Raw genomic sequence first — 24,151 nt, 5'->3', positions numbered from 1 at the left:
TTTGTGTTTATGTTTAATGGACACATTATTTTCTAATAAGTTTGCTTTTGCATTTGGCCCATAAATACAGAAGTATAACTGCATTTGTCCTTGGTCTCTACTTGAACTCATATTTCTAATGATGATCCTTTTTATTGTCTTATCACCTGTTCCCCCTTAATTGTTAGTGATTATCCCTTCTTGTAGTGTTCATATCCAGTTTGTTTTTTCCAGTTTATTTCTACTGTAAGAGTTCTGAGGGTTTTGGCAGAGTAAAGAGAGTAGCAAAATAAAAGTGAACGCATGTGTGTATACATATGTACACACAGATATATAAAAATACAAATATTTATATGTATACCTCCTCACTTTTATACTCATGCACATATGATAGTATAAAGGAAAAAGCAGGGTAAAGGAAATGCTACCCTTAATATATTGGAAGTATCTGTTCGTTTTCCTTCACACCATCTTGGCTGTGTTTCTTCAAGTTCCTGATTATATATAAGCATATCTCATATAAATCACAGAAACGTAGCACAGAATCTCCCAGATTAAATCTGTGGAAGTTTACAGTAGAAGGCGTATTATGTATGTTAGGAATAGGAAGCCCGAAATTTGCAGGGCCTTTTCAGATACATTTGTGACACCTGTATTGCTAGCGGAAACTGGGATGTTTAAAAAACAGAAAGAGAAGGGGGGGTTATAGTTAGTTCAAAAGATCCCTGACTTTGCAGAACTTTTCAAATATAATTTGTTAGGCCAACAATTTTAACAATAATCAATGTGTTTAAGAAACAAAAAAAAAAAGGGAGTTTGTGGTTCAGAAGTTTCCAAAGTTTGATTTAACTGCAGCCCCTCTACAAGTTGGGGGTTTTTTGTTCATGCCTTTTTTTTAATGTCTCATTTAAGAATGAGATAGTGAGTCATACTTTCGAAACTGCTTGTAAATAAAATTATTTTTCAGTATTGTATCAACTCTAGTTGTCAGTTCAGTAATGGAATCGTTAGATCACACTGGTTTGCACATTGAGAGTTTTCTATTCTACTGTTTTAATAATCGTGGTAGATCTTTCCCATTATGCTTCTGAGTAGTCCTACAGATACATGCTGGTTTTAAATTTTATTTTAATTTTTTTCTTGTGCGCGCACTATATTCAGGTACTTCTCAGTGTTTGAAGACCTTCTAGTAGCTCCTTCAGTAGTTCTACATTAAAAAGTCAGTTAGTGCACATTGCACTTTATTTTGTTGCAGGGTCAAGATGCTGGGCAGGAGATGGTGGCGTCCTCTGGCACACCAGGATCAGGCAAATCAAAGGTAATCTGTCCTCACAAATTTAATTTATTTGGATAGCAGTAGTTGAAAGAGTTACAGCTTAGCATGCAAGCTGTGACTAATAAGAAGATGTAAAGATATTTTTAATGTTTCCCGTCTCCTAGACAGGAAAAATTGATTTATAAACACTAGGATAAGGTGTCTTGGAAAACATGAGAAAAAAAAAAACCTTTTTTTTGAATGTTCACTTCCTGTTATATTTGATAAATTATTAATAGCATCCAGTTTTGGCAGTAGTCTGTTTCATAATGATCACAGACGTATTCACATGTGTTGGAAGTAAATGTAAACAATGACAGTGTTAGGGCAGCTTGCTATTTTCAAAATATTGTTCAAATTATATTACTGAATTGTAATCCTTCCCAACTGAGTTTTCCTGTCCAACTGATGCTGCTCAATTGTGTGCTCCAGAATTATTTCAGAAAAGTACAGAATTACGAGTAGTGTCTGCTACTGCACTTGACAGAACTGAATATCAGAACAGCAGTAATTTAGACTGTTACTCTTCTTGCAAGTGTGGAAGAGTTTCTTGTCCTAAAATTCAACTTCTTTGAAATCAGATGCTAAAATTCTCTGGTTTATGTTAACCTCTGGGTTACAGGAAACTGGTTCCTCTAATATGTACTTTTTTTTACAGCTGGACACCCTGCCTAAAGAAGACCTCATTAAGTTTGCAAAAAAGCAAATGATGCTTATACAGAAAGTGAAGTCAAGATGTACAGGTACCTTATTCAAAAGAGAACAATTTCTGCCTTAATGCTTGGTACTCTCTAACGTTTTCTAATATCACTGCATGTTTTTGAAAGGTAGATTTAAATTCCAGGCAAATATCCTAGATTTTTTTTCTGTAATTTCACTATTTATTTTGGGAGGATAAGGACTGAAGTCCTTTGAGTAAGAAAGGGATGAAAAAGAAGCGTTGCTTTTGTCAGGTATTAAATTAATTTTGATCTGGCAGTAGAGTGTGATGGAACAGTGTAGCTTGTGTAGAAGTTGAAGTGGGACTTGTCATTGTCTGTTCCCCATATTGGTGCAGGGATAAATACCTGTTGCTTTTCAGGAAAGTACATGGAAGGGGGAATGTCTCTGATAGTTTTTTCCATAATTAATACTGTTATAGAGCACAACAGCTTCTTTAAGAGAGCTACTTTATATTTGATCATCTGTTGCTTTAACAAGAAATTGTGAAACATACCAAACAATATTTTATGTTAACCTGAAAGTATCCTGTGTAAATCTGCTGTCGTGGGCTGTCCATCTCCACTCTGCTGTCTGTTTTCCTCCAGTGCCCCACTGCTTGAACTGGTGTCACTTCCCCTTGTTTGGAATTACAGTCATGCTGACTGCTGGTAGCTGCCCAGTGAAACAATAAGGACATAGGGATGGGCTATACCAGGCTTTTCCTCAGTGGGGTTATTCATGAGATCTTGGGTTTCTGCCTGCTGTGTGTTTTCAGAGAACCAGTAGGTACTGAGTATCTTTCCTCTGGCTTAAATTGATCATAGAAGAGAAGGTAAGATAATCATCAAAAGAATTTCTGTCAGTTGTCCCTCTATCTAAAAAAGGAAGTTTTGCTTCCTTAGGAAACTGTGTTCACTGTCAGGACTGGAGAATTAGTACTGAGTATTTGTTTTCTTTCCATTAGTCCTTTTTCTCAACTCAGTAACAGAAATTTTTGAAGTAAAAGACATCTCTGATTTGAATACAAGTGTTTTTAGGCACTGGATTTACTAGAGATTTGCTACTGTGATGGAACATCTATTCATGCTGTGAAATTTCTTTTTTGAGAACTGGAGAAAGAGATTGAAGAACTCAGATCTAAAGCTGCTACTGCAGGAGCTGATGATATTATTCAGGTAGGAATACATAATGTGTTTCTGCTGTAGTACATAAAGTTAGGGAAGTAAATCCGCAGAAATAATTTGGTAAATAGTAAATAGCTTTAAAGCTGTTATTCAAATAGCATGGGATCAATTTTCAGGAATCCAAGAGGCATTTTCTTTTTTTGTCCTGTCCTCGCCCCAGTTGCTTCCTCCACTTGTCAGAAAATGCTGTCAATTCTGTGCAGAATAATACAGAATAGTACAGTTTCCAGGGGGAACTTATGACAGCCCTTCAATACTTGAAGGGGGCTTATAAGATGGGAACAAACTTTTCAGCATAGCCTTTTGTGATGGAACAAGGAGCAATGGCTCTAAACTAAAAGAGGGCCAGTTTATATTAGGTCTAAGGAAGAAGTTTTCTTACAAGGAGGGTGGGGGAACACTGGAACAGCTTACCCAAAGACGTGGCCGAGGCCTCACCCCTGGAAACATTCAGAGTCAGGTTGGATGAGGCTGTGAGCAACCTGATAGAGTTGAAGATACTCCCTGCTTATTGCAGCAGAGTTGCACTAGATCACCTTTAAAGGTCCCTTCCCACCAAAACTATTCTATGCTTCTATCAGTGTCCCTAGCAAGACTGTTTCCTTGTGTAGCTGGTTAGACAGGCTTTTGTTCATTTTGGAATGACCACTGCAGAAAGACTTCAGCCATCTAGAAAACCGAGGCAGTCATTTGATGAGCTTAGAAACACATAATTAAAGTTGCATGTTACAAGAAGTACTTTCAGGAAAGTAACTCAAATTGTTTTTATGTGGCAAGACCATCTGTCTTTTTCAAGGTAAGGGTCATAGTCAGCCTATGAAAGTGTGAATTGGTTGTGATAAGGAATTTATCAATTGGAGAATTGTTTTGAGTAATTTGGAGGGAAATTTCTTTTTTACAGAAGGGGAACTTGCCCACCACCACCTGGTGATAAAAATTAGCTGATCACAAGTACCATTTTTAACAGAACCAAAATCATTCTTTTAGTCTACCTGTTTCATATGAGTCTTACTTGGGCTGAAAGTAATTTTTAAAGTTGGACTGCTGTGTTTAATTAACAAAAAGGTCATTAATCGGTATGTGAGTTCTTATATTTTGCAGAAACCATTGTTTCCATTGTTAAAAAACCCTTCTTTCAGTGATGTTTCTCATTTAATATTAGGCTCTCACAGAAAGACTGGATGTTGTACTTCTGGAAAAAGCTGAAAGCCAGCAGCAGTGCATAGCTCTGAAAAAAGAAAATATTCAAATAAAGCAAGAAGGAGAGGTACTGAAATGAGCCATGGAATATTACTAAAATATTTCAGAAATACATTTTATTTTCTAGGTTTGCTTGTTGTGGTTTTAATTTTGACCTTCTTCTTCACTTACATGTGTTCAAGCATTTAAAAATCTAAAAAAAACTAAAGGCTTTGTATATTAAAGCATATTTTCTCTGTACCCCCTAATTCATAGTAATAAATATAAAATTCTTCTAAAGACCATATAGATTGAGAGCTGCAAAAGGAATTCAGTCTGTGCATTAACACCCTACATAGGTGATGGCTTCAGTCAATCAGCTCTGTCTCTTCATGGGCAATAGGGGGTTTATATTTAGGTATTCATAAGAAGGAGACTGTCAGCCAAAAGGCACTTATATCAATAATCTCAATTAATAATAAAGTGAAGAGTGAATTTCTTGCAATAGAAGAACGTTGTTATATTTCATGTACTTGAATTTGATGCACTAAAAGTAATTTGTTCTCTAATATGTTATCAGGATAGTTGCGAAAGCTGAAGTCTGTCATGAACGTTTTGTGAAATTATTCTGGTAAAAATGATGTAGGACTTAGTTTTCCTTTCTCATTCTGTACTCTGTATGTTCTTGTACTCTGTAGTGTTTGAATTGAGTTGTCCTAATATAATTAGATACTTAAAAACGAAAGCAATTTTTAAGACTAAGGACTCCTATATTTTCTAATTTGTTATTGTAAACAATTAATTTGAAAATTCTCTGTGCTAAATTGCCAGTATTTAATAACTTGTTTGTTTGTTTAGGCTGCAGCAGCTAAGATGGAAGAATTGCAGAAGCAACTGGAACAATCAAGTATTGACTCTCTGGAAGAAATAAAAGCTCTGAAGAGTGAATTAGCAAATGCACAATGCAAGCACAATGAGGATTTAAAAAAACTGAAAATGGAATTAGATGAACAAATAAAGAAACAAATGGAGCTGATGGAACAGGTTGAACATCATAGTGACAGTCAGAAAGAAGTTACGAGATTACAAGATGATGTCCAGAGAATTAAATCTACTTATGAGGAGCAAATTTTGTGTCTGAGCAGGCAGTTGGAAACTGTGAATGAAGACAAAAACAAAGAAGTGACAAATCTGCAAGAAACTATTAAAAACAACTCTCAGTGTTACCATAATGAAATAAAAAATCTGAATGAAGAACTTAAAAAATTAAAAATTGCCCATCAGGAAGAGGTGTCAGAATTGATGCATCGGATTGAAATATCGTCTAAAGAAAATGAAGAAAAGCAAAATCAAATAAATGAGTTGCAGCACAATTTGGCCGAGAAAAATGCAAAGGATGAATTGCATGCTCATACTGACCAGCGTGAATACGACTTGGAGCAGCTGAGAGAAGTCTTAAATAAAAATATAGAAAACAAGATAGATGTAGCAGATGCACAAGAAGAACCTTGTGTAGAAGCGAAAATGGAAGCAAAGGTTAGATACCTGGAGCACAGTTTAGAAGAACTCCAGTCCCAACACAGTATATTAAAAGATGAGTTAACTTACATGAGCAATGTCAAACTAAAACTGGAAGAGGAAATCCATCGCATAAAGGAGGAATACTTTCATGAACGGGAAGACTTGGACTTTAAGATAAATGAATTGCAGCTTACTAAAGAAGATTACTGCTGTGTAATTGAAACACTAAAATTGGAGCTTCAAGCAGCAAGACAGCACTGTGAAGCTGCTGTAAAAGAGCATAAATCAGAGATTCAAACTCTGAAAGAGCAACACAAGAGAGAAATTTCTGAACTAAATGAAACTTTATTATCTGGTTCTGAAAAAGAAAAAATGGTATTAGTTTGTGAAATGCAGGAACTTAGAGAACAACTTGAAAAGCTAACTCAGGAGAAAGAAGAAGCTGTGTCCAATTACAACAGCCTGAGAGAAACAATGGAAACTCTACAGGCTGAACTGGGCGAATCTGCTGGAAAGATCAGCCAGGAGTTTGAATCAATGAAACAACAACAAGCTTCTGATGTCAGTCAGCTGCAACAGAAACTCCGGGCTGCTTTCAATGAGAAGGATGTTCTTCTTGAAACTGTAAATCATCTCCAGGAAGAAATAGAAAAATTGTCATCTAATCAGCTAGAGATAGAAGAACTTAAATGCAAAATTGTTAGTCTTCAGGAGGACAATAATGCAATAACAAACTCCATTGACCAAAAAGAGATTACTGTAAAAGAGCTGGAAGAGAAGATTGCTGCTCTTACTGATCAAAACAAGGATATTTTAAATGATGTAAAATGCTTGGGTGAAGAGAGAAAAACCCTTCAAGAAAGGTACAAGCAAGAACAAGTTAAAATTCAGGAACTTGAGCAAGAAGTAGATGTTGCTAACCAGTACAATAATGACCTGAAGAAAAAGGTAGAGGAATTAACAGAGAGGCTGAATGAAGCTTTAGCTACAAAGACTGAAAATGCTCAAATGCTAGAGCAACTGGAAAAACAGATTGAATCTCTGGTACATGATAGAGAGCGGCTTTCATCTGAAGCATGTGCTCTTCATGAGGAAAATAAGAAAATCATTCAGGAAAAAGGTGAACTAGGTGAAGAACTGGGAAAGATTACATCTGAAAGAGATGGTTGGTTAGTGTTGAAAGAGCAGTTTGAAAACTTGGAAAAGAAACTACAAATGATGGCTGCAGAAAAAGACCATATATCAACATTGCTCAAAAATGAGCAAAGGCATACGTCCCTTGTAAGAACTCAACTGTACCACTTACTTGAGCAAGTGGGGTCCAGCATTTCAGGTTCGAACGAAGAATGTGATTCTCTTAACTTGTTAAAAATTGCAAATGAATGCTTGTCAAAAATGAAAGAAAAGCAGTGCCTTGCTCTACAAAATGAGGAGGAGGTAATACATTTGCGGCAGGAAGTTGAGAGACTAGAGCAAGAGAATGCTGCTCAATATAGAGAACATAGATCCCTAATTCAGGATTTTGAGAAAGAAAAGAATCTCTTGAAAGAAGAACTGGAAGGAGTGTTGTCTGAAAAAGAAGCGCTTCAGCATGATATTCAGGAGCTGAAGAATGCCAGTGAAAAAACAAGGATTGAAAATCAAGATCTTCTATGCAATATTGAAGAGATCACTCAAAAACTTGCTTTTTATGAAAGTCCAGTACGAGAACAGGAAAAAGGATCGGAAAAACAAGACGACTTAAATTCCATTCTGGAACAAAAGGAAACTGAACTTAGAAATGTGAAAGACGAACTGAGTTCTCTAAAGGTTATATTTTGTTATTGAAGTATACAGACTAAACCTCTAAAGTCTTCAGAATTAAGGTTCAAAAAATACTTTCAATTCTCTCTTTTTTTATTTTTTTCCCTTGGCCTGAAAGTGAGTTTCCTTTCTAGAAAGTTCATCTAGCACTTCAGAGTCACCTTCCTCCCCCCAGAAAAACAACAACAAAAAAAAAAACAACCCTGTAAATCATAATTCTTTTTTGACAGAATTTGCTTATACTTGAACCTTTCTTCCTATCAATAGCCCACAGAGCAATCGTTTGACTAGATGGACTAGCTGACCTTATTAATTTTTCACTTCTAACTTTCTATTGCTCCATCTCAAACAAAACTCCTGCTTGATCTGCATTAGCTGCTCCTAACTTCAGGTCATGAGAATTGCTGTTTATGTAAAACTAACAGGGGCAGAATTAATGGTCTCCCATTTTTTTGTCCTTTGACAGAATGTTTTGCTTTCAACCTTAATGATGCTTTCAGCAAGCTGATACATAATTTCTCATAAAGACTTTCTTGGTAGTAAGAATGTAGACAGTTCTAGCTTGAGCTGGAACTTCTGTTAGCTTGTTAGGGGGAAAAACAGATACCACAAATTTTGTGTAATACTTCTTATATCTTTGTTTACAATACAGAATTTAATGGAGACAATGACTGAGAAAACTGATCAACAGTCTTCAGTAGCAGAGCTTCAAGAAAAAATTGGTATCTTTCTCACTGTTCTCTTTTATATAAATGGTTTGGGTTCTTTGGATTGTTAGTTTTTCTTTTCATAATTTCCTACAAGCCAAGAAAGATGGGGAAGTAGATATCAATGCAGCTTCCTAGCAACTTTATATTGGATATTATTTGATATTTCTTAAGGGGTTTTTCTTCCTGTGTACAGCTGGGTATAAACAGTGCAGTGGATTTAATCTTTATTTTCTAAATATGGGAAGTGTGTCAGTAAGAATCCCTAAGGCTGCCAAGAGGAGAGGGAAGCAATACTTTGCCAAAACTACTGTTGCCTCATTGCAGCTACCCCAACACATTAGCAAGAAAATGGTTCTGAGTTGTTAAAGTTTATGTAGAAGTAGATGGGAATATGGCTTTTAATGTTAACTGCCATGGAAGCAGTTTTTGGGAAAGGTTGGCCAGGGAAATATTGCCCCTAAGCCCCTAAGCTGCCCATGTGTTTGTATGTTTTAGCTTCAAATTAAATATTTAACTAAATATTTGAACATCTGCCCTGCTTTATATTTTGTTTGCTTATTTATTTTAGGGAGGCTGGAAAAAGAATCTGCAGAAAAAGGAGAGAAGCTAAATAAAATAAAGGTGGTTGCTGTGAAAGCAAAGAAAGAATTAGATACCAGCCGAAAAGAGGTACCCTGACTGCTTCCTAATAGGAAGAATGTTCTGCCTGTGGAGTTCTGTTTTAATGACATACACTCCTTTCTAATAAGACGCAGGCTCTGAAAGAAGAATTGGAGTTGGTTCGATCAGAAAAAGATCAGTTGTCTGCTTCAATGAAGGATATAATTCAAGGAGCCGAAAGCTATAAGGTAAGAATAGTACTGCATTTACAAAAGACAGTTAACTGTCAGAAAATACTTTGGTGTTGAAGCCTAGTCTGGATATATATTGCTGTTTACTTGCACAACTATTTTTGGCAAACAAAATTGTGTCAGTGCAGTTGGATACCAAAATCAAGAAAGGTAAGGTTCTAGTGATGAAACCAACTGCTGTCAGAAGAAAATAAGGCACTTCCTTTTCTCTGGAGTGGAATTTCTAAAGCTTTTGAATCTAGCAGCATACTTCAAACATCATGCATCAATCAGTGCGTTGCTGAGGCAAAACATAAATCCTTAGGAATTCTTCAAAGTTCATAAAATTGAAGATCAGTTTGAAAATCCTTAAGTGATAAAGACATAAACTAGGGATTCCCTGGGGGTAATTCTTCTTGTAGCACATCTCTAGGCACATGAAGCAGAAACAGGTAACAGTATTGCTTCACCAAGAGAATGCTGTTCCTCCTAAGACTTATGAGGAGCAGCTGACGGAACGGGTTATTTAGCCTGGAGAAAAGGAGGCTGAAGGGAGACCTTACTGCTTTCTACAACTGCCTTAGATCAGATTGTAGTGAGATGGGGTCTCCCTTTTCCCCCAAGTAGCAAGTGATAGGACAAAAGGAAGCATCCTTAAGTTCCACCAAGGGAGGTTTAGATTGGATATTGGGAACAATTTCTTCATGGAAAGGGTGGTCGGGCATTGGAACAGGCTTCTCAGGGAAGTGGTGGCCACCATTTCTGGAGGTATCTAAAATATGTGTAAGTATGGCACTTAAGGATGTGGGCTCAGTGATCTGAAAAGGTCTTTTCCAAACTAAGTGTTTCTGTGATAACATTGGAAGTATTGCAGCCATTGTCTGTCATTCTGCCCCCAAATACAACAAAGACATTGATAACCTCAAGTGATTTCAGTGGAGGGTGACCAGCGTGGTCAGTGAACTGGAGTTCAAACGATGAAAAGTTGCTCAGCCTGGAATAGACTTCAGAGGAATCTTCCAGTACCTACAAAGGTTGTAAATGGTGTTATAAGACAGTAGCCTTAAATTGAAATGAGAGGTTCCAGCTGGATACATGGATAAACCTTTTTAGCTTATGAGATGATTGAGCTTTGGAACAAGTTGCCAGGGGAGTTGGGGCCATCTCCATCTTTGAAAAGACCTGATTGGACTGAGGTCTGAGTTACCACGGCTGACCTCATTGCAGACCCTACTTTAAGCAGAAAGTTGAACGTAGACCTGCTGAAGTTTCTTCCAACCTGAATTATTCTAGAATTTCATGAACTGAAAAGGGTTTCTCCCAGAGTCTGTAGTGGAATGATAGCATTGATTTCACTGTGATATTTCTAATGTTGCAGGAAGGCAACTCATATACTGAAATATCAGGAAGATAAGTAGGCCTCTGAGGTGAATGTGCTTATGCAATAAATATGTTGTAAAAAATTCTGCTTTTGTGTTTGTATGTGTTAAGAATCTTTTGATGGAATATGATAAGCAAGGAGAACAGCTGGATTCTGAAAAAGGCAGAGCAAATAATCTTGAACGTCAGATAGATGACCTCACAAGGCAACTGCAGGTGTCTTCCCAGCAGGTCAGTTCTGCATGTGGGCCTGATCTGTTGATAATTACGGTAAAAATTCTGTCTATTGAGTGTGAACTTTAATCATGTGATTGTTAGTACTGTTTCATAACCTAAGTGCATTTTGAATAGTGACTTGAAATTCAGGGTGGTTGGTTTGTTCTTTTTCCACATCTGAGATCTTTCCTGTGCCACGACAAAGGTAGATATATATAGAATGTTTGGCTTTGTCAATAGAAAGAGCCTAATCTACCGCAGGGCAACTCACAGGAAAGAATCTCTGATTTGGTTTGGACATCTGTGCTGCAAGTATCAAACTTGCCCTGTTTCTCTGATTGCACACCTACACATCTCATGAAGTGCAATAACCTTTAACTGAGAAAGTTTTTTCTTCTGTTTCTTCAACAAAATGTGGGTTTGTGTTTTTTTAATTTTTTTTGTTTAATCAACAGAGTATTTAAACATACTAAATTAATTATGGGTGTTTGCATTTTTCACAAGGATGAGACTCTAGGATGCGTTGTAGAGTACTACAGTGTCATTCAGAAGAGCCTGAGATGATAATTAAGTAGCTGTAAGACACGTTTTTGCAAAGCTATCTGCAATGGGTTTGGTATGTAGGATTGAAACTCCAGGCCCCATATACTGAAGATCTAGCTAGGCCACCATGTCCTTATAAACAAAAGTCAGTAGTGAGAATGTAGGAAGAAATAAGAAATCATATTCTACTGATTATGCAGACATTGAAAAAAACAGTTCTTGATATGATCTCATGAAAGACTTGGTGGTTCAGTCAAGGCCTGTTGTTCAATCTTTTTTAGTTGTTAATAGTGTGATCATTTGTTTATGAACACAGCATCTGTATTTGAAGTGATAAGTACTGAAACACTATTATTGTGAGAGAAGGGTGATTGTTGCAGAATCATGGGGATATTATCATCAGATTTCTTTTAATTCTAGCCATCTTACAGAAAACCAAGCAAATTAACTCTATCCAAAATAGTCAAAATGTGCTAGTGATTTTAACTTAGCCTGTTCTTAGCCTTTTTCTTAATCTAGTTTAAAACAATTAACCTGGACAGGACTCATCTGTAGGAGTGTATATCTTATCTGACAAAATCACACACAAACTCAGCTTATGTTTTTATCTTTCCACTATGATAATTTCAGCATGATCAGTTACGCTCTGCTAATGAAGACCTCCTAGCTCGTGTTGAAACACTGCAAAATAATGCTAAGCTGCTGGAAACTCAGATATTGGAGATGCAAAGAGCCAAGGCAAAGGCTGACAAAGAACTAGAAGCTGAAAGGCTTTTAAAAGAACAGAAAACAAAGGTAGTACTTTGTAGAGATTGTGAATGGACTGAAGCATTACTTTCACTGGATATGATTTCTGTTAGACCTTGGTAAATTGTGTTTTTGTAGATCAAGTTTCATACTTTGTGTTACTTGACTGGTTTTTTTTTGAAGACTTGGTCTGTTCACTGAAAGAACTTTGCAAGGCTGTCACTTGGAGTAGAGTCGGAGTGTGTTACAGAATGTGAAAACCACTTCATATGCTGAGTTTTTCTCTGGTTCCCAGTAATTTCCTAAAACAAGGACTGAATTGTCTTTGTACAGCCTAAGTGTGTGTGTGTGTATGTAAGTATAAACAACACTAACATCTGTTTTGAAATTGGACTGCATAATTGAGAAGTATTTAAATTTTAGGAACATAGTGGTGCTCTCCGAGAAATTGAGGAGCTTCAGGTGCAACTTCAGAAGGAAAAGAAGCATCTACAGAAAACTATACTAGAACTAGAGCTGGCCAGAAAGGTAGGGCTGGTGTTTGTGTTAGTGCTTAATGGACTACCAAAGATTTTGGCCCATCTTATTGCGCTGAATGCCCTCCCTTTCTGTTCTGAGGATTTTAAAATCTGAGGTGTGCAATAGGGAAAACATGAGGGCTTTTGCCCCTGGTTTAGTACTGCAGAGCTGGTGTATACTTTTGGGTTTGGCTTTGTTGTTTTTTTATTTTTGTTTGTTTGTTTTAACTTGGGGTATGTGGGCTGTCATGAGTAGAAATAAGAACAGAATTTAGAAGTCTTGAGATAGGTGCATAGTGCATATTCAGAAATTGCTCTTGTTTGAAGGACTGAAGCTGACAGAAAATAATATCTACAAAATACCTACTGATAAAACTTAAAGCTAGCAACAGGTTTTTCAAAGCTTCTAGTTCTTGTTTGAAAACAGATTATTTACTGAGGATATGGAAACCTGATGGATAGGTGTTACTTGTGAATACAGACAGTTAAAAAACTTTTGTTAGATGTACAATAGAGGTTTTATGTAATTAAAAAAGTCTTGTCAGAGAAAGCAAATGGTAAGCTTTGTCATGTGTAACTTGCAGGATGCTCAAAAGAGTACACTGATGGATATGGAAATAGCTGATTATGAAAGGCTAGTAAAAGAACTTAATCAGAAGATTACTGATAAAGACAGCAGAATAGAAGATCTGGAGCAAGAAACAGGGATTCAGAAACAGAAGCAAGAGACCCTACAGGAAGAAATAAGTGAGTAAACTATAAACAGCAAGAGTCACTATAGTAATGGTAAAAAATGCAGTTCAGAAACAACTTCTCAAGTCCATGACTGAGAATCAGGTTTGCAGCAAAAACTAAACAGTTACACTGGATAATTTTGACTTTACTGGGTTATCATCCAGTATTCAGCAGTTAAAAGCCAATTTGCCTGTCTGATACACTGTGTTTCTTACCTGATTAAGCTAATCATAAGTTTTGAATGCTGGTGACTAACGAAAGGTTTCATCCTAATATATAACACTCATAAAACTTTACTAGTTAGCTTGTGGTTAAAAATTTAATTTCTTCCTACCCTTAATAAAATCATTTCATTTTTTTGAAGATCTTTGTGATAACTTAGACAAAGGATACTAAACTTACTGCAAACAACTCGTTTGCAGCCCTTAAGGAATCTGTCAGAATTTACTTAAATATTTTTAAGGAAATACAGGAGAGGAAGTTTCCTTTGCATGAAACTGTTGTTTTCTGTATTAGAGTTACTTCAGTCAACTATGCAACAGGATGAGGAAAGAAGTGCCAAGATAAAACAACTCCTGGTAAAAACGAAAAAAGAACTGGCTGATTCAAAACAAGCTGTAAGTCCAGATGTTAATGACTGCATATTCCATTTTTAAATTAACTGTAAAAAACAGGCTGGTGGCTGAATTATTAAGCTGGTGAGGTTTGGGGGAGTTTTAATACTCAGATAATTTTATCTTGCAGGAAAATGATCATCTAATGTTGCAGGAATCATTGAAAGGGGAACTGGAAGCCAGTCAACAGCAAGTGGAAGCCTATAAGGCAAGAAACTTCACCTTTTTTTTAGTATAAGGTTTCTCATTTAAGTAATAAATGTGTGATTTGTAAGGGGCAAATGGAATATAGGCTGGAAAACAAAAGGGTGTTATTTTTACTACTAGGTTAGTGTTTCTTTTTCTTAAATTAGTTTTATCTGTTTGTTGGTTTCCTCAAATATTTTCCATGTGATTTTTAAACAGATTTACACAGTCTTTTCCTTCTTTCCCTTTCCACCAAAGGAGAGGACTGTGGAGTTTGAAGCATGCAACTAGGATATGTTTTAAAGTGATTTTTTAAAAATAGAAGTCGTTCAGTTTAAAAACAAAAGAACACAACATTATCAGCAAAAATCCTCCGTGGTGCCTCTCTGTATAAATTTTGTTGGTTGGGCAGAATAGGAATTGGATGTAATGATGGTAGCAGGGAAGAGAGAGGTTGGCTTTCTTAAATGCTGCCACACCACCACAGTAACTTTATCTTCAATTTTATCTTTAAGCAACATCATTTTTTAAAAGTTATTACATGGTAACCCGTGTCTCTTTTTTATGCTAGTTTGTATTGCCCAGTTCTCTGTGCAGGAAGTACTGTAGGAAAATCCTGTGTTTGCAGTGGCATGTCCCCTCATGAAAGAAAAATTTTGTTATAGTGAAGTTTTCAACTGACTTTTTCAGATTCAAGTGGCTGTACTAACATCAGAAAAGCATAAAGTTCAGGAACAACTGAGAACATCTTTGGAGCAACACCAGCGTACGATGAGTGCTTGTCAGCAAAAAATTGCAACCCTGCAAGAAGAGTGCAGAGCAGCCCAGGTATTCTACTGGAAGAAGGAATCTTAGAGACTCAGGAAGGGAGGTTTACTGCACTCTGTCTGCTTCTCTAAAAGTACTTTGCAGACCTTATTCTTCTCTTTTCGTCTGTCAAGAACTGGGAATTACTCCAGTGCTTAAGGTAGTTGAGTGGTGGCATAAAGGACAGGCCAGACTCTCTCCTGGTTGTCATGTATCACTTGTGGTGAAACAGTTGGACTGCACATTTAAATTTCCAGTAGGGAAAACCTTGTAGTGGTAGTGAGGAGTTGGAATTTATTTAAGATGATCAGCAAGTACACACTCAGGGAAAAGAGAAGTCAAGAGAAGAACAAAAAAAAAAAAAGGAATATAATTTGCTTCATATAAAACCAGCTAACACAGATACCACTTTAAGAAAAAAAAGCCATGGACAATATATTTGCAAGCACCTTTTAATATGTTGAAATCTGGGCAGCTTCTTAATTAGCAGCTGAACTACATGGAAAACTTACACTATTGCTGATGTTTTTTATTATTTATGGGATTTTTGTCCATATGACAATGTGTTATATGTTCCTAGAATGTAGTGTTTGCATTGGAGACAAACAGATTCAGAATGTAGTAGAACTGTGATGTTCAGACTGCCTTTGTGGAGATTACTGCACTGCTCTGTGGCCTGTGTTGTATGATAGGTGTGCAACCTGGTACACATGATCATGGTTTTACAAATGTATTCTTTGTAACTGGGTGTTTAAGGTACCTCTGACTTGCTCTGTGATGTTGTGAAACCCGTAAGATTGTAGATCTTCCATAATGGCTTGGCTTGAATATCTTGGAAGATTAACTTCCCTAATTAGATGTCCTACATCTAGAAAATAGATACATTTACATGGTTATTAACAAAAGAAAATTATACCTGAGGGAAAAATGGGCACCAAAGCAGATAGTAGAAAACAGAAGTCATGCTGACATTGAAGGCTGTGTACCTGAGGACTTAGGAATATTCTAGCTCACGTAGTTGGACAGGAAGAAAAGAGAGGATCAATTTAAAGAAATTAAATATTACAAATATTTAGAAATATTCAGAAATATTTAGAAATATACAAATATTAGACTCCACAAAAGCTGGAGCAATGGGTACCCTGTCATTTCTGTGAAATTTCACTCACTAGTTCAGCTGAGGAGAAACTTTCCAACATCTCCTCTTGGAGGTGAGAGCATTTTAGTTGTTATGGGAATGGCTGTTGAATCCATGAGCTTGTCTTAAGAGCCAAGAAAGAAAATGTGCATCTGTGGTTTTTTTAGAGTAGTAGAGACAACATGAGTACTTGAAGGATGGGAATAATTCTTGCTGTATAGTGTGCTGTCATGGATGAAGCTACTATGTTGTAAGGTCATTTTCTGTATGTCCACATAAACTCATGTATCAGCTGAATTTAGAGGAAAAGACAGTCCAAACATCTTTACAATCAACTAAGTATTGTATCTTGTGCTGTGTAATACCACTGCACTGAGTCAACTACTCAAAATTGTGCAAAACTGGGGCATACTAGATTTTTGTCACCTCAGTAGTATGAGGGAAACAGAATTATCTCCTTCACTTTACCTTCACTCCAAGCTGTCAGTAGAACCCTTTGGTTTTAAATCTCTCAGATTGAATGCAGTTTTTGAGTTTTTGAGTACTCTTTTTGTTTCTTTAATACTGGTATGTTGAAAATAAGTGACTCAAGTTGCACATTTTGTGGTATTCAATTAAAGTCTAAAGAAACACGATCTGTTATTGCAGTTACTGTTTTAATTATGCATGTAAAAGAAGACAATGCAGCAGAGGGTTTTAATTTTTCCCATGTAAGATGCATTTCGTTTTAGAGAAATAAGGGAGCAAAAATCAGTAGTAAAACTCGTTAAGGGTCTGTCTTCTGTGTGATAGGCTGAACAAGCGTCTGTTACATCGGAATTCGAGAGCTACAAAGTCCGTGTTCATAATGTTCTAAAACAGCAAAAGAATAAATCTGCTTCTCGGGCAGAGTCTGAAGGAGCCAAACAGGAGAGGTAAAACTAAAATTTTTATATGCATACAAAAAATACTAATTCTGAAGTTACTGAGATTGCCTTTGCTAATTTCTGACCAAGGGAATTCCACTAATCAGTTCTTTGCATCAGTGTGGAAAATATCAGAAGGGTGGCAGTTTGTTTCCCTAATTCCTTCTGTTTGTGTTTTTGGTTTGGTTTTTTTTTTTTTTTTGTGGTTTTGTTCTGGTTGGTAGGTTTGGTGGGGTTTTTGTTGAACAGAAGAAATACCATCAAGTTCTACCGTGCTGGTGCTGTTAGTTTCTAACAGTTGGATTTTTAAATCTTTTTAACAGTTATTTTTGTGTAGATTACCTGTTGTTGCAGTCATAGGGAGAAGTGTTAGGAAGTTTCTTATGAATCTCATGAGCAGAAATTAGCCAGCATATTCTGTGTAAACTTGACATGTCACTGTCTCTGCCATGAATTACTGTAGCCAAGCACTGTTTGCAACTAAGAAGGAAAGAATAGGTTGATGCAGTTCAGCTGAGCTCACTTTGAACTTTCTCAGGAGTGAGTGGTGGTTTAGTGTGGATAAGGCTCTGGCTTCCAGTTTAGTCGTTGGTTCCAGGAGATTTATGAAATACTGTTGTCAGATCAGCTGCTACATAAGGAAAGACTTGGAGGAAAAAGTGACACTGCCAAAAGGTCTCTGAAAATACTTTTAATTATAATCATAAGACAGGGAAATTCAGATTCACTTTGGAAAACGTCTCAATTCACTGTAAAAGTCGATCAATTTCTGTAAGTTATTGTTACCAGTCTTTGATGGTTACCTGGTGAGAGACTGGGTGTGAGATGTCAAAATTAATTTCTGACCCATCTTCAAACAGTACCTACAATTGCAGCAAAAAATCCACCAGAGGGCGACTTGTGCTTGCTTGGTGGACTTTGGTTTATGGCTGGTTTGCGGCGTTTCAGAATATTCTTGTCTTTGAAGCAAGTAAACTGCAACGTTGCATTTCTTTGTCTTTCCTTTTTTGAAGAATTTCAAGAAGTTCTAATATTATTTTTTTGTGAGAGGCAGAGAGACAACTGCCATGGAAACAAATGGGTCAAACAATAACAGATGACAATTCGTTTCCAAAGAAATTATTTATAAGTATCACCTCTAAAATTAATGAGACATACAGTTATGAGATAATGGAGATGTCTGCATATGTAAATACAGAAAGTATAAGAAGAAAATGTATGTGACTTAAGACTCTTTCTTCCCGGGTATCTGATTGATTTGTTTCTGACCAACTGAATTTATCTGTTTTTATGGATTTGATGTTCCTTTCTCGTACTTTGCTCACAATCTACTCCAGCCATTTGTCCCCTGTATTTGGTCTCCTTGAACTGATGTGCATTTATTAACCAAAAAAAAAACCCTCCACCACTTCCAAAAAAGAAATCTTTTCTCCTAACTGAATCCCACAAATTATTATTCCTTCTGATGTGTCCCTCCAAACCAGCTTGAAGTAGAAAGTGATACCAGTTATGCATTTTACCCCAGTAGTTGCATCCTCAGCAGTTCAGATGGGATGCACTACACCTATTTGCACCTATATTGAAACAGGATGAGAACTTCGGTAATTGCTTGTTCTGTAGTCACATTCTAAGACATTTTGTTCATGGTGCTATATTGATTTAATTAATAAATAAGCAACTTGGTTCAGCTATTCAAAGTGTTGTGGATATAGTATAGGTTCTGAAATGATCTAATTATTTTTAAATGTATGTTTTGCATTTCTTTTTCTTCCATGTGCAGAGAACAGTTGGAAATGGTGATAGATCAACTTAAAGCTAAGCTGCAAGATGCTCAGCATAATTCACAGATGAATGCATCTGAACTCCAGGCACTGCAGGCTGAACACGACACCCTGCTGGAAAGACATAATAAGATGCTGCAAGAGACTGTTGCAAAAGAGGCAGAACTCCGTGAAAAGTAAGTTCTGCTGCTGAAAAGATACAGAACTTTTTTTTGTGTGAACTTTTAAGAACTGGGCATGTAGTGCATATAACTGTACTTCTCAAAAAAAGGGCATATTGTTGAGAAAGTTAAGGAATTTTCAAAAGAGTTGTTTTCTATTTTTCATGAGCCATCAGAAGTTTCAGCAATAAAAATGAAATAGTAGCTGATCAGGGAATTTGAGATTTCTGCAAGCTTTCTGCCTCTTAACTGTCAGATTTTAAAATGAACATTTTTTGAGCACATTGACTATTTTGAAGTCCAATGCTCAGCACTATATTTATGTTGTACTTCTCAACTAAATTTTAATGGATATTTCCTATTAAAAAAACAATGTAGTTATATGCAGAAGAAACAATTTCATTGGCAAAATATCCAGTCCTCTGTCCACCAAGTGCTACCTTCCTTACAGACCGTACTGAATTCTACATCTGTGGTTGCCACAGTCTTAATTTACTGTTTCTGTAAAAATAAAATGAACCTGTTTAATCTGTATTGCATTGCATGAGTGCATGGTACTTGAGTTCCTCACGAAGGGTCTTTTCCTCATCTGTTGAGGATACAAAGAAGTTCACATTAAATATTCATTAAAAATTACAGCTTGATATTAAGAATTGTTGACTTCTTATCACTATCTGTGTACAGCTTTATCTGTTCCTAGTAGGCAGTTGATGACTCACTGTAATCAACTAAAATTGTCCTGCATTTTTCTGGAAGCAACGCATTTCACAGTAGGTTCTCTTTATACCTACAGAGACTGCTCTATCATAAGCTAGCTCTATTTAATTCTTAATTGCTTATAAGGGCAAGGTCTCTGCTTAGTCTTTCCACACATGCACTTGTTTAATTGCTTGTGACAGTTTTGTTGTGCTTCTGGAGTACCTCCAAACCAAAAAAAAAAAAAATTGCTGAGTTACTGACATTTTTCTTGCTAATAGCTAAGTTGAAGCTTAAAAAATTAAACTTAGCTTCTTAGGAACCTGTGTTTTTAGAAGTCCTGCATAACTGTTTGATAAATAAATGTTACAGGAAGCAGAGTGTAACTTAAGTGGCATGCCCTGTGTAACGCTATAGTCATGTTGCAGTTCTAGATTTTGAGAATGTTTAGGCCACAGTGTCTCTAATACTTAGATTTTTTTTCCCAAAGTTGTCTGAATTTTGTATTCTAAAATAGAAACAGAGATTTTATATAGCATGGTGCATTCAAATGATAGCTAATAAGTGTAGCTTTTTCAGTCTTAGATTTTCCCTGTAGAAAGAGGAATTTAAATGAAAAAAAATTGCATGGTCATTCTAAGATAATCATACACATGAAAATTGAAAGCTGCTTCAAACTATAAAAATGTTGAAATGTAAAAATTACACTGTTTTGCTGTGTGTTTCTTACTCTGTGTGTGTGGTGTTTTCAGACTCTGCACGATACAATCCGAGAACATGGTTATGAAAACAGAGCACGCCCAGATGTTGAGTCAGCTGACAGCCCAGAATGAAGCTCTCCGGAACAATTTCAGAGATCAAGTCAGGAACCTGCAAGAAGAGCACAGGAAGACAGTAGAGACACTTCAGCAGCAACTCTCCAGAGTAGAAGCTCAGCTCTTCCAACTCAAGAGTGAACCAAACACTAGAGGTAACTTCCAGGCACAGTACCAGGGTTTCTTGAGTTAGTTACAAATTTGTGTACCTGAGTCTGAATCTAAAATATGCTTAGAGTGTGTGATTCTGTAAATCATGAGAAACTTTTTCCGGAGAATCTACAGCAGTGCCACATCAGTCCACAGATACCAAGTGAAGAACGTCTTTGTTGTTAGTTACTGTCCCTTCAAAATCTTAAGGCACTTGAATGCATCCAGAGCAACAAAGCTGGTGGAAGGGGTGGAAGGACTGTCCTGTGAGGAGTGGCAAAGAACTTTGGGTTTGTCTAGTCTGGAGAAAAGGAGGCTGAGGGGCAACCTCATTACTGTCTTACACATTCCTGAGGAGAGGAAGTGAAGAGGGAAAAGCTGAGCTCTTTTCACTGGTACCCAGTGATAGGATGTATGGGAAGGGTTCAAACTTGCCCTGGAGGAGGCTCAGACTGGACATAGGAAGTATTTCCTTTCTGAGAGAGTGGTCAAACCCTAAAACAGCCTTTCTAGCAAGGCTGGAATGCCCCAGGCCACTTTAACAGGCATTTGGACAATGCTCTTGATAACATGTTTTAACTTTTGGTCAAGCAGTTGGACTGGTTGAGCATTGTAGGTCCCTTCCAACTGGACAACTGTTCTGTTCCAGAATCTGCATCAATGTTACCTGTTCTGCACTATCTGCATTGTCTGACAGATGAAGGGAAATTTCTTTGTAAATATTTGTGTTCTTCATATTAGGTTGTCTCAGGTTTTGGAGCATACTGGACATCTGCCTCAAATATGAGGGGTAAAGCTAAAGAAAAGTGTATTGAAAGGTGTTTTAAGAATGTTTCTTATTTGTATGTTTGCCATTTGATTCCTCTTCTTTATAGAGTTATTTTTGTGTCTGTGAAGTTACTAACCAGAATGTAGTTGGACATTTGCCAAGCAACAGTAACAGTTTAAGAAGTTAGTCCATTACTGAAGCAGAAAGATCCTGCACACAGTATCAAAACACAAGAATAATTACGCCTCCTACAGGACTGGTTGAAATAAAAGCTAATTCTGTTATGCATTAAAAGTATTTGCCATTCTTACCATTGCTACAACACGTTTTCAGGAAGAGTTGCATGGATATTTCATAGTCACTGAAATAAAAATTGCCAATCAATTTTAGGTTTAGAAAACAGGCTTTGATTGGAATGATCATTTGGAGGTGCAAGGCTGTATTTCTGTACTGTAAATGTTCATGTGTGTATCTGGCTTACTCTTTTTTTGTCACTTTTTCTCTCCCTGCATTTTTAAGACTATTTTACATACTGCTCTCAATTGAGACAGTCACATCTATGAAATAGCCCTCCCAGTTTCATTCTGATGACAAACATCAGTAAGTATCTTTCAGGTCCAGCTTTTTCAAATCCAGCAACGAAGAACTTGAGAGAACGGCGAAACACGGACCTTCCTGTTCTTGATATGCACACTGTAGCGAGGGAAGAGGGAGAAGGTATGGAAACAACAGACACAGAGTCTGTCTCTTCAGCCAGCACCTACGTACAATCCTTGGAACAACTTCTGAACTCATCAGAAGCAAAACCTGGTAGGTAGAACATGACTTTTAGAAGTACTTGCCTACATAAGTTGCGGAGGTTTGTTCCCTCAAAATATCTGAGATTGTGTTTTCATGCTTTTAGGTGCAAGACACAAGTCTACCTAAGTGCCACTGAGTTTACACTGTCCTGAATTTCAGTAGTTTTGTCCTTAAGTAAGGGCTAAACTTGCTACAATAAAATAAAACATTACTACAGGTTTTAGTGATTTAAAGATGTCATATTTCTGAGTTTCTAAAGGGAAAAGACTGGATGAACAAGTGAGTGAATAGTTGCAGAACTTGTATTCTGCATAAGTCCCTACTAGGGATAATTAAGTGCTGATTTCACCTGATAAATGAAAGGATAAAATTTCTTGTTCATCTTAATGAGGCTGATTAGAACATAAATTCACTCACAGGTTTTTTTCTAGGAAAATGACTGCCATTATGAAGAACAGTGTTCTAAGAGGACCCCCAAAACCAGAAAAATACATGGTAGCTTCTAATCATGCTTTAAAAATCTACTGAACACTTTGGAGATAACTGTTGAAAAATCTCTATATATGGGTAGGAAAGAAGGGATGATTAAAACTATGTATCTTGATGTACTCTAGAACTGTTTTGCCAGTCCCATTCTAATATATGAACGAAAATAGCTGAGAAGATAGGCGTGCAGCAGCAGCATTGATGCCTGTTAAGTCTGCAGTCTGACTTTGCATGAATTCTGTTCATAAGGAACTATATTAATCAAGTCCTGATGTTAAGTTAGAATGAAGTAGATGCGAGTACCTTTTCGTTCTCTTAGTTTTCTTTTCCAATGAATTGCAGAACCATCTCAGTGGCAAGCAGAACTCACCAAGGATGAACTGATTCAGAAACTAAACACAACAGCAAAGAGTGCTGATCACTTGAATGAATTGCTTCGTGAATCTGAAGCAACCAATGCAATCTTAATGGAGCAAATAAAGGTTAGCAGACATCCAAGAGATGTGAAGTCAGCTCTAATTTCCGTGATCTGGTTTTTAGTCCAAATATTTCAGAAAATCCCAGTCTGTAAAATTTTGGTGATGCAAAACTTAGCTTTGGAGGGGCTTTTGTTCCACAGGTGTAAATAGTGCTTCCAGAGTTGACTTCATGTTTTTGGTTTGTTTTTTTTTTTGCAATACAGTTTCTACTTGGGTGGGAAGGTGGTGGGGAGGGGAGTGGTAGAGGAGTATGGAGTAAAACCTTCTACAAAAAAACCTCAAGAGTTTGGAAGTTTAATGTTTAGTAAAAGGTCTCTACTGTTTTCACTTTGACAAAAGCAGCAAATCCCAAGGGAAGCATTGTCTGCTTTCTCTTCCTGTAACCCCTTTTAGCTGTCTTAAGTTAAAAGAAAATACATGTACTAATGTATGAGTTTGGTTGGATTTGATCATACCTTCCTAAATTTTCTGACATTTCTGAAGCTAGTGTTGCTATGCATGCATTATTCTTTTTGAAGCAATATGTGCTAATTATTTTTTAGGTCTTCAAAAGACCTTTGTTGAATTGCTCGTTATATGAAGCAAACAATAAGACATATTTTTTCCCTCAACTGCAGCTACTTAAGAATGAAATAAGAAGATTGGAAAGAAATCAAGAGAGAGAAAAGTCTGTGGCTAATCTAGAATACTTGAAGAATGTTCTGTTGCAGTTCATATTTCTAAAATCAGGAAGCGAGAAGGAGCGGCTGCTCCCAGTAATAGACACCATGTTGCAGCTCAGCCCTGAAGAGAAGGGAAAACTGGTTGCAATTGCCCAAGGTAGGTGATGTTCAAAATATTGTCACCAAAAATAAAGGGAAAATGGGTATAAAGGCAGCTGAAGTTCTATACTTTCTGTAGTGCAGACCTTTGAGGGAAGACAAAACTCAGCAACATAATCCCAGTGAGGTAGCCATAAAACCATTTTGTTTTGTTGGGAAGTTACTATTCAGTTTACAGAA

General features: G+C 36.8%; 1 protein-coding gene across 1 annotated transcript in view; it reads left to right on the top strand.

Moving 5' to 3' along the window:
- Positions 1-24,151, top strand: part of GCC2 (GRIP and coiled-coil domain containing 2) — a 29,671-nt gene that overhangs the window by 1,786 nt on the left and 3,734 nt on the right. Inside the window, exons 2-22 of the mRNA XM_071575665.1 lie at positions 1,235-1,297; positions 1,953-2,037; positions 3,104-3,171; positions 4,343-4,447; positions 5,218-7,689; positions 8,336-8,405; positions 8,962-9,062; positions 9,143-9,241; positions 10,715-10,834; positions 11,993-12,157; positions 12,533-12,637; positions 13,212-13,374; positions 13,879-13,979; positions 14,107-14,184; positions 14,853-14,990; positions 16,900-17,021; positions 18,793-18,969; positions 20,403-20,620; positions 22,000-22,194; positions 23,014-23,153; positions 23,768-23,969. Coding sequence (XP_071431766.1) covers positions 1,235-1,297; positions 1,953-2,037; positions 3,104-3,171; positions 4,343-4,447; positions 5,218-7,689; positions 8,336-8,405; positions 8,962-9,062; positions 9,143-9,241; positions 10,715-10,834; positions 11,993-12,157; positions 12,533-12,637; positions 13,212-13,374; positions 13,879-13,979; positions 14,107-14,184; positions 14,853-14,990; positions 16,900-17,021; positions 18,793-18,969; positions 20,403-20,620; positions 22,000-22,194; positions 23,014-23,153; positions 23,768-23,969 — 4,987 coding nt within the window. The remainder of the gene's footprint in view (positions 1-1,234; positions 1,298-1,952; positions 2,038-3,103; positions 3,172-4,342; positions 4,448-5,217; positions 7,690-8,335; positions 8,406-8,961; positions 9,063-9,142; positions 9,242-10,714; positions 10,835-11,992; positions 12,158-12,532; positions 12,638-13,211; positions 13,375-13,878; positions 13,980-14,106; positions 14,185-14,852; positions 14,991-16,899; positions 17,022-18,792; positions 18,970-20,402; positions 20,621-21,999; positions 22,195-23,013; positions 23,154-23,767; positions 23,970-24,151) is intronic.

This window comes from Pithys albifrons, chromosome 1 (genome assembly GCF_047495875.1).
Source record: "Pithys albifrons albifrons isolate INPA30051 chromosome 1, PitAlb_v1, whole genome shotgun sequence".
NCBI classification, from domain to species: Eukaryota; Metazoa; Chordata; class Aves; order Passeriformes; family Thamnophilidae; genus Pithys; species Pithys albifrons.
This window is presented reverse-complemented; position numbering and strand designations above follow the sequence as displayed.